The 10,850-nt window shown below is 38.5% G+C and overlaps 1 protein-coding gene across 2 annotated transcripts in view; it reads left to right on the top strand.

The window, feature by feature from the left end:
• Positions 1 to 8,284, top strand: part of ROCK1 (Rho associated coiled-coil containing protein kinase 1) — a 60,040-nt gene extending 51,756 nt beyond the window's left edge. Inside the window, exons 33-34 of one of the 2 annotated variants that reach the window (XM_053396416.1) lie at positions 2,221 to 2,277; positions 5,219 to 8,284. In XM_053396416.1, coding sequence (XP_053252391.1) covers positions 2,221 to 2,277; positions 5,219 to 5,222 — 61 coding nt within the window. In that variant the 3' untranslated portion in view covers positions 5,223 to 8,284. The remainder of the gene's footprint in view (positions 1 to 2,220; positions 2,278 to 5,218) is intronic. The other variant, XM_053396417.1, reaches the window with a different exon arrangement.
• The last annotated feature ends 2,566 nt before the right edge of the window (positions 8,285 to 10,850 follow it).

Below are 10,850 nucleotides of genomic sequence, written 5' to 3' on the forward strand. Positions count from 1 at the left end.
CGCTTCCCTACATTGTACTAAAGGGTGGCACTGTGGGTAAAACCTCAGCGCCTAGGGCTTGCCGATCGCATGGTTGGTGGTTCGAATCCCCGCGGCAGGGTGAGCTCCCGTCTTTCGGTCCCAGCTCCTGCCCACCTAGCAGTTCGAAAGCACCCCTAAGTGCAAGTAGATAAATAGGTACCGCTTTATAGCGGGAAGGTAAACGGCGTTTCCGTGTGCTGCACTGGTGCTGGCTCGCCAGAGCAGCTTCGTCACGCTGGCCACGTGACCCGGAAGTGTCTCCGGACAGCGCTGGCCCCCGGCCTCTTAAGTGAGATGGGCGCACAACCCTAGAGTCGGACACGACTGGCCCGTACGGGCAGGGGTACCTTTACCTTTTACATTGTACTAGAGGTTTTGTATTCTTTAGCTAAGCTCCCATATGTGGATGGCATGCCTGGGAGCATGTATGATTTATATATGATTACATTAATGCTGAAAAATATAGCTCTATTTCAATATAAAATATATCATAGAAGATACGTTTTCTGATTTCTGGGAGAGAGAAAACAATAAAGATGTGATTTGGAAGCAAAAATATATCAGCTAAATATACTGCTGACTGCTGAGTCAACCACTGGAGTAATATAAACATAGATGCTAAGTTGTGCCAGGATCAATGCTGGCATTCTGTATAATTTTTGCACATTCGTTCTAGTTTTACATCTTTTCTTCATTATGTATCCTGAATACTTATCTTCATCTTTCTATATGTACCTGTGAGTACATATATGTCATATACATCATTTAGCCAGATAAAGAGCTACGTAGCTTCACTTTGTCAATTCATATTCATAGCTGTTTCTCCCTTATCACCATTGTCTTCGGAGGAAATTCAGAATGTTGATTCATTTTAATTAGAGAACTTTGTGTTGTCCTCACCATTTCTTTATAAGTATTTCTTGTCCTATTTCACTGGGATTCACAGTCTTTCTAGTCTTGGACAAGGGTCTTCAAGCATGAAATCATCTGGCACTGACCCTAGAGATAAGCTTAGCTTGCTTGTTTCATCTCTTAACTCTGATTGCTATTAAACTAGTTTTAACTGTAGTAGAAATTATCAGAAAGGGCAGAAATATATTTGAAGTTTAGAGACCATTTTCATATTTTCACATTCGGTTAGGTTGGTGTTTATCAACATCCATTCAGACAACTTGAAACATTCAGAAAATCACTAGTAGAATAAATTGAACAGAAATGCTCTGATCTTGCTCCATGAGCACTTCAGTATTGCTCAAGTCAGCAAGATAGATTTAAATGCATATTTGTTTGGAACTAGGGACTAAGATACACAAATACTGGATGGAAATATGAGGCTGTATGTTAATTTTAAAAATAAGACCTCTAAAACGTTTTTCTTGATGGTTGCTCCTATTGAACATCCCAGAATATACTAGGCTGGGGGTGGGGTTTATTTTATTAGCATTGTGTTATGATGCTTCTGGTTGTACAATTTTGTTATGGCTGCCTGAAGTTTAGGCTATCTTGAGCATTTTGAGAGCAGGGGAAGAAATAAATACATGTTTAGAGCTAGTTAATACATTTTAGTTTTGTAAAATTAATTTCATTCCTCCTGGAGCTATTTTAATATCTGTTTATTTCCTTGTCAGTGATTTTTATTTTCTGATGGATATTTCATTCCTTATTTCATTTATTTAGCATGATGTTATAATTTGATTATAAATACTAAATATGTGAACAGTAAGAAAATATACACTGTGTATCATTTATCAGAAATGCATATATTTAAATAGAAGTTATGCAGTGAACAGTTGACTCAGACAGAAAATAATATCTCTTTCTTCAAAAACAACCATGATCTATAGTTTTAGAAATGCCAGTTCTTTTAAAGATTTTCTTTTATTGCAAAGTAACTTGGCTATACTTTTTGAGCCTTCATCTGTGAATTTCATTGCTTGGGTCCTGAACATTTAGAAAGTAGAGTCTCTTTAATCCTTAATTGAGAGGCATAAAATTTCCATTTAAGTAGAAAAAGGGGAATTTTCTTCTTGTTAAAGCAATTCATTTCCCCCCTCTTTCTTTCCACTGTTTTATTAGAAACTTTGGTCTAGGTCTTCCCTTTTATTTGCTATTAGCATTCAGATCACTTCTCCTAGAGTGCACAGTGAGCCCTCAGCGCATCGAAATAGTCGTGAAATGTTCATTTCTAAATTTCAATAGGTCAAAGGAGTATGGATCTGTGGGGGACATTACCCATTCAGAAAACTCAAGTTACTGGTGAGTAGCCTTTGCTTTTGAACCCACTGCTACTTGTCATGTGACAGTAGTAAGAAAGCAGAATTGCTTTCTTCTAGTAATGAAGAAGGAGCTTTCTTAGAATGAGAAAACTATATTATTTCTCAGAGTGTCATTTTCGACATGTCTGTGGCTTTCTTTCTTTGATCTTGGATAACATTTGCTCGGATTCTTTGTCAGCTCTATGCTTTCTGCTCTTGATACTGTTGGTAACAAAACAGTATGCATATCCTCATAACACAATTATGTTGTGTAGAATATGCCATGGTGGTGGAATCCATTCTTGGAATAAGTACATTTCCCTCATGTGCTCTCTAACACTTCTCTATTCTGATGGTGAAGGTGTACACTTTATTATCCACAACAGCCTAATTTGAGAAAAGTCTGTGTTAACTTTGGACAGTGCTAAATATATTCATTTCCTAGGTAACAAAAAATCTTCAAAACAAGGGATTGGTGAAAATATTCTCATTTGATGGCAGTTTCACAAGATTTCTTTTAATTTTACTGCCCTAATATATTTCCTAGAGAGAACAAGTAAAAAGTATATTCTGCTACATCTTTATTTATTATTTGTTAGTCTTATTTAGCCTGCTTTTCTTAAGGAAGGCCAGAGCAACTTACGTGGGGTTCCTAAGCATTCTCCCATCCAAGTACTAGACTTGTGCATCTTTATCAATTTTGCATCCTCATGTCACTTGTTGGATCCAATATTTTATAACCATAGATGTCCTTGACATTTATTTCACATTCTTGACGTTAAGTAAGTTTGCATTATAACTACTGCTCTACAAATCAGGCCATCCCCAATTCAGATCTTATCCCAGTAGCAACAGAGGTAATTCAGTTGGTAGAGGATGAGACTCTTAATCTCAGAGCCCCACATTGGGCAAAAGATTCCTGCATTGCAGGGTTTGGACTAAATGGCCCTTGTGGTCCCTTCCAACTCTACAATTCTATGGTTCTATGGATCTTCCATGAATTCACTAGGTGGCCTGAAGAAAGATACTCTTGAGTCTTATTGCAGGGCTGTTGTAAGGATTAGAAATGATAAGTAAGCAGGCGCTGTAACTCTTCCAACGGTTTGGCTTCAACCCCAAAGGCGCAATCCTCCATTGTCTCCTGATAAGACAAATGCCAACAACCAGCAAAATTATAAGTATTGTTACTTGCCTTCTGCTAGCTGGGTTATGGCTTCTGGTCAAGGCAGGAACAAAAGCTTTGGAAATAGGCTTTTGCTGCCATGATTCTATACTCCAGTTTGTTTCCTGCCTTCCTCGAGTTCAGTACGGTTTATTGTTGCTCCCGCTTATCCTTCTCAGGCTAGTGTCTGTGTTTTCCCCCTTCTTATTGCCCTTTCCCACCAGCCTCTGTTTTTCAAGATCTTTCCCTCTCTCCCATCAGCTTTGTTTCTGGTGGCTTAACATCTATGAAGCTGCTGTGGTCATCAGGGGATTTGGAGCGAAGTGTCTCTTTTTATGTAACATCTGAATCAGGAGTGACTGTAGAGGCTCTGGACCGCTGTTTGGGTGCAGTGGGGGACTGGATGAGGGCCAATAATAATGTGTGAGAGTGGTTTCTGTGTTTGGGTTTCCTTTTCTGGATGGGATTACACTTCTGAAGGAACAGGTATGTAGTTTGGGGGTACTCCTGGATCTTTCTGTGTTACTTGAGGCACAGGTGGCTTCAATGGTAAGACAGATGCACCTGTTTCCAGACCTAGATAGCTTGGCAGCTGTGATCTTGACATTGGTAATCTCAGATTATTGGAATGTGCTCTATGAGGTTTCTCTTGGGCTTAGTCTGGAAGCTGCAACTAGTGAATGCAGCGACTAGGTTGTTGACTGGGGCACACCACCAACACAATAGAACGTATTTGCTGAGGGAGATGCACTGGCTGCCAGTATCCTACAAACTGAACTTCCAAGGTTTTGCTTTTAGTATTTAAAGCCCTAAACAGCATGGGACCAGGTTACTTAAGGGACTGCCTTGCCCTATATATCCCTGCCTGGTAACTGGGTTCCTGAAATGGAGCACTCCTGAGAATACTGCATGCCCCAGAAATGTGCGTAGTGTGTACTAAGAACTGGGCTTTTGGTGTTGCAGCTCTAGCCCTCTGTAATGAGTTACAAACAGAAATTAGACAAGCACCTACCACCTTGATATCTATTCATATATTTTGATTTAACAAGGCTTTCCTTGAAGTGTGACCCAGTCAGTTTATGGAATATTGATTGTATAATGGTAGAACTGGTTTAAATTGTTTTTAGTTTACCAATACCATATGTTCTATTTTATCTTACTGTACACTATTTTGGTAGCTTTTCATTTTGAAGCAGTATAGAAATGCTATTAAAAACACACCCCAAAACAAACTTTGATCCTAGATTAGGCACAGCTCTGTGAGTTGCACTAATGAATAAAGCATATATAAACATATTCAGGATTCTGTATTATTTCATTTATGTTGTGATATTACCAGAAATACTAATTATATTTGAATATCTGAATCTACAGAATGTATAGTGAGGTTTGGGTATAATTCTTTACATCCAGATAAGTGAATTTTCACATAGCAAGTGGGTGGATAGTGGGACCTGTGTGTGGTTTGCAATTGATAGCAAAGTTTACATTTTTACCATCATACCGTGGGAATCTGCTGCCAGTTGCAGCTTCTCAATACAAATGCACACAGTAAAAAAAACAAAAACATAAAACCCCCCAAAATGTTCAGTATGTACATAGGATAGTCTCCACTAATGTTCCATTGTATACAGAATATCGAATGTAACACTGCTCTAACGTGCCTCTGGTTCATTAACTCCTGAACAATATTTTAAATATTGTTGACCTGTTAAACTAAAAACAACATAATGAAAAATGAGGCAATTCTAATGGTGTCTTTTTCTTTTTTTCTTTCCAGTTAACAATATATGCCACACTCCATGGAATCTGGCTGAGTCTGAGAAAGCTGTGCTTTTTTCCACCATACAGGGCAGTGCAGACTGGTTGTTTGTTACAATGCAATTATCACAGGCTTCAGGGCTAAGACTGCTATTACTCTCTCCTCCTTGCTTTGGCACAAAAAGCACGCTGAGGGTGTCTTATTGCGGGTTTGCCTTAAGGTAGATTAGATTAATTATTACTATGTAATGCAAGTAAAAGCAAATAAAGCTTAGCTAGAAATAAGTTTAAACTGCTGCCTTTTTGGATTTCTAAACAATAAAACCGCCAGCTAATCATGATGGAATGCAGTGAGCTTTTCTTGTATCAATGAGAATAAGAGGACTATTTACCCTGTGGGAAGGATATTTATATCAAGATAAGCACACAAATATGAGTATAGAAAGAAGGTATCTCAAACTGAGAAGGACTGAATTTTCTTTGAAGACTCGAAGTTGTGCAGAAAACAGCAAAATTTGCTTGAAAACAAATATAATCACTTGTGCCTTTTCTGCATTGTTGTTAATGCTAATAATTCATCATGACAGCTCAAGGTGTTAAATATTTTGCTTTACAAAATACTGATTCTGCATATTTGTAAAGGGGGAGAAAATGAGTAATTGCATGTAATCTATGCATTGTTGCCAAGCCATACAGAATTTTACTTCTAGAGGCATTAGAAACGTAAGTTAAAACAACCAAGTTTGGAAGCATATTTTGGTACATATTTTTTTCTATAATTTGTATAACATATTGCATTAACAATTTGAAGTGCTAATTATAGCAAATACACACACCCCACAAAATGTATGCACTGTTTGAAATGTAAATTATTGTTAGAACACTTTTAATGGATGTTGCCCTTTTAGTGCCTTAATCTGTTTTACTGCCATGTCAAATAAGTGTAGAAATCTCAAATACCTATTATGTGTCAGTGGTTTTATTGATCAAAGTATTGTAGAAGCTAGTTCCATTTTCATGTGTACAATTTTAAATGAAATTGCCTGTTACCAAGAGAGATTTTAATCATAAATACAAAAAGTAACAAATGCTTGTACCACGAATTTGAAACACCTAGAACACTTTAAAATTCCAGATAATACAGGAATTGAGTACATTTTAAGCTCTTGCTTTGTAGCAGGAATATTATTGTGGTATGAACAGTATGGCTTATTTTATTTTTTAACCAAATACCTCTTCAGTAACTTATAACAGCTTTGCAGTTGTGTATTAAATAAGAAGCACTGGAAAACTGATTCGTCTACATGACGATTTGCATGTTTAAAGTGGTATTGAAAGCCACACTAATAGATATGTAATAAGCATATCTGTTATTACTATGGTAATGACTCGTGCTCATTTAATACAAAATAAAACTAATTTATGGAAGAACTATTTTGAAAATGACTGTGGTATTTTTCTCCAGAATACACTTCTTAGGAAGTTTGGGAAATTATGATGCTTTACAAACAGATAACTGTCAACATATTTAAATCTGATACAAACTTGATAAATTTTTTAAATTACATTTTTATAATGTCATACTACATTTTAATACAGGGTAAAGTAGAAAAAAAATTCATAGGACTTTGAAGAATTTATTTTGATATGTGAATTGTTAAATCCCATTTAGTAAGCACATAATGACTTTCATCAAAAGGAAATTATACCAGGTACACAGCTCTTAAAAGAGAATATTTACATATATTTTAATTTATAATTAAGTCATGATGAGTAGTAAAAACCTGTCAAGCTTATTCTGCACTCTTTGGAAGTCAGTGATACTGTGCTATCCCTAAACAGAAGTAGCATGGACTCTTAATTAGATGATGAGATGGGGGTGGCCAGAGAAAACTGACAACAAATTAAGAGTTGGGTTGTAGCAGGGGAGACCATGAGGAAGGTCAGAATTGTTCAGGGACAGATTTTCTTAAATCGGGCCTTGAGGAAGGAGAGAAAAATGGTTTGAGGAAGGAAAAGGAAAGACGGAATGGAGGGCAGCATGGCATAAGCTGCCAAAAGCAGCAACTGGGAGGGAGAGAGAAAGGAGAGAAGGCAATAGGGGAGCTTGTGACAGCCACGGAGTAAGAATTGGTGTGAGAGGGAACATGCAAGAAGAGGTGGAGCAGAGAGGTTGACCACTGTAAGTTCTTAAAACTGAACAGGGAAGCAACACTGGAAATAAGTGGGGGCTGATATGGCCAAAGTGAAGAAAGGATGAACCCACCTTAAGGAGAGGAAAATGGAGAAAGGCCAGCAAGTGATTTGGGCAGATAGTGATTTTGGTGCTTGCTTCCCCTGGTTCAAAAGGTGCGGGTTTTTTATTCTGTTTTCTTGATTAAAGTTGTATAATTGTACACTGTTTCCATGAAGATGGATAGAAAATAAATGTTTATTTACAGATGGGTATAAGCATTACCTGTAAATGTGCAATTTACAGCCTTTTTGCCAGATTAAAAATTTTGGTAGAGGGGATGAGGGTGCCTAGGAGGGAGGATAAGAGAGTACTCACAACCATATATACATATGGTAGCTTAATAGCAACAGAACTAACATAGAATTTGATAGGAGAGGGAGAAGGGTATTGATGCAGAACAATACTGATCCTTGCTGAAAGCTATGTGGTGACATTTCATGTGTGTTCACCTGTTACATTCTGGAGAATTATGCCTAAGCCCCAAATTTAGGGTGCCCAATTGGTTTCATCTCCAGGGCATATTGCTATATTCAGGAATCAGTTCCTATGGTGGGTAGATGAACCTGTTAAAATACTGATTCCTGCTCAGTTCTGAATTTGGTATCAGGCCTCTCCGCCACGCAATGTCATTATATTGTGAGTTAATGTTCCCATTTAAGTTATGTATTGTATCAAGATCTGATATATTTTCTCAGTATTCTGTTTTCACTGTGCTGTTTTGTTCTCTGGTGTTCCTCAACCCATATGTATATATCTTCTACCTTATCAGTCCACTTCATGAATCATTTGGAGTAGCTGTTGCCTGTAAAACATTATGCTGCAATAAACCAATGAGTCTGTAAAATGTCACACAAGTTCATTATCGTTTCTTTAGAATGCTATGGTTACTATTCTGAATGAAGTGTGTTCTCAATAATCGGAACAATAAACATCTGCTACATATATGGTAATTCTTAGAATATAAATTTTGTAGGGGAAAAGAAAGTATGGAATGAAGAGAACAATTGGAAAAATCACCTATTGATAAATATTCATTGCACCTAATAGTGTGTAGACTTTTCTCAACCCTCTGGAGACAGAAGGAAGAGATGGACTAGAGGAAATTCTTATCTTGAGAGAAGGCTGTCGGAAGATTTAAAGCTGGCAGTTCAGTGACTCCAAGACTTACTGTGCTACCTACTCACAGCCAGGTGCATGAGGTGGTCATAGGATTACTCAGTGCTCTTTTTCTGGAGGGGTACACGGGGGTATGCATACCCCTAAACATTTTGTGAATCTTTGTACTTTTGTCCATTTACAGTGGTACCTCGGGTTAAGAACTTAATTCATTCCGGAGGTCCATTCTTAACCTGAAACTGTTCTTAACCTGAAGCACCACTTTAGCTAATGGGGCCTCCTGCTGCCGCCGCACCGCTGCTGCGTGATTTCTGTTCTCATCCTGAAGCAAAGTTCTTAACCCAAGGTAATATTTCTGGGTTAGCGGAGTCTGTAACCTGAAGTGTATGTAACCCGAGGTACCACTGTACTGTATTTATTTCCCCCGATTTGAACTATAAAATGGTGATTTTCTTGAGTCAAAATAAGAGTACCCCTAATCTTTGTTTTAGAAAAAAAGCATTGGAGTTACTGCCAATAGACTAGAATCCCTCTTCCAATATGTGGCATGCAAATAATTTGACACTGTCGCGCAGGCCAATGTGATGCCCTCTAGATGTTGGACTACAGTTCTGATCTTCACTGACCATTGGCTATGCTGGTTGGGGTGGGAAGTTGCATTCTAACAATATCTAGGAGGATACCATGTTGACTTTCCCCTGCTGTAAATGATCTGGATTCTTCTCTGTGGGAGGCAAATCTGGACGTTGACTGTACGGTCATACCTTGGAATATATGTGCTTCAAGTTAAGTATTTTCGGGTTGCGCTCCACGGTGACCCGGAAGTAACGGAGCGCGTTACTTCTGGGTTTTGCTGTGCGCGCATGCGCAGATGGTCAAAATGTCACGCGCATGCGTGGAAGTGGCAAAATGTGACCCACAGACGCGGGTTGCGTTCGCTTCAGGATGCGAACGGAGCTCCGGAACGGATTCCATTCGCATCGCGGGGTACCACTGTATTGAAGCTACTCTAGGAAGCTTTCCCTTATATTCAGATCTGATGGCAATTCAAGCCCAGCCAGTTATTGGCATGGTTCAAGTCCCTACTGGCAAGGGAAGTCAAGAGAGTGGTGCCCGAGTTGTCCCAAGTGTAAGCTGCTCTCCGTCAAGCCACACAAAGGCAAAAGGGGCCAAGCAGCTCTAAGGAGAAGGCTGCAGCCCAAAGCCTGCTCTAAACAGAGTAGCCACTGAAGGAGTGGCTGGGTTACCTTATGTACATATGTTCTCATAGGGCTTATGTTCTCATAGGGCTGACAAATTGAACCAGATGCTTCATTCAACATTGGCAATTTTGAATGGCACATTTGGGTTGTGCTTTCTTTGATGTGGCTCCTCAACTCTGAAAGTTTAGACAATGAGTTTCTGCTGACAAAACATTTCCATTAGGCACTGGGAGTACATTAATGATTGCTCTGGTGTAATCGTTCTCATGCTGCTCTATTAATTGGGCTTAAAAAGAATAACAGTTCTGTATTGCATTCTGTGTACTGTTGGAAATTGCACTAGAATCAGATTGACCTGATGAGTAGTCTACAAATTGGAGGAATATTAAATCACAGATCAAGCACTATAGACAGAACCATCACATTGCCTCAAAGACAATGCTTTTTCATCAAAGCTGTGAATATATACAGCTTTATTTAATAAGGATGCCCTTAAATCAACCTAGAATTCAGGAGCCTTGGTAATGAGGGAGCTTAGTGTAAAAATATATCCATTTCTGGTTGCAGATTGCAGGTGGAAGTCATATAGGTATGGAAATTTGCAGATGAGCTGGGAGATGCACTTTCACACAACTCAAGTGAAGTGTGACACTTTCCAAAACGACCCTAGAATGCAGCACATCTAAGCAATTTATCAAAGAAACCAGATATGTATCTTTAATGATCAGGGCTAATAATTTGTTGGATAAATTACTAAGACTTCTTGCCACAATCATAATCTACTTTAATAGTTAGTAAATTGGGTACTTGACTACCTAACAGTTTGCAAGCAAAATGGGGCCAGCCAAATATAAAGCAGTAATTTCTGTATACTTGGGGGATTCCTTAGGTATGCAGGAATATATAAATGTATAAATTAGAAACACGTCTTTAAAAAAACAACCACCTCAAAAACCGCCCAACGAAGTTGTGTTGTCAAATCTATGGCTGAGCAGTTGCGAAAGAGAACATCAATTAAAGTATCGTTTGAGATAAAGGAGAGGTGGGGGGAAAGAAACGAAAGGAACTAAAGAATGAATTGACCTGCTGAAGGCCCT

This window comes from Podarcis raffonei, chromosome 7 (genome assembly GCF_027172205.1).
Source record: "Podarcis raffonei isolate rPodRaf1 chromosome 7, rPodRaf1.pri, whole genome shotgun sequence".
In the NCBI taxonomy this organism is placed as follows: Eukaryota; Metazoa; Chordata; class Lepidosauria; order Squamata; family Lacertidae; genus Podarcis; species Podarcis raffonei.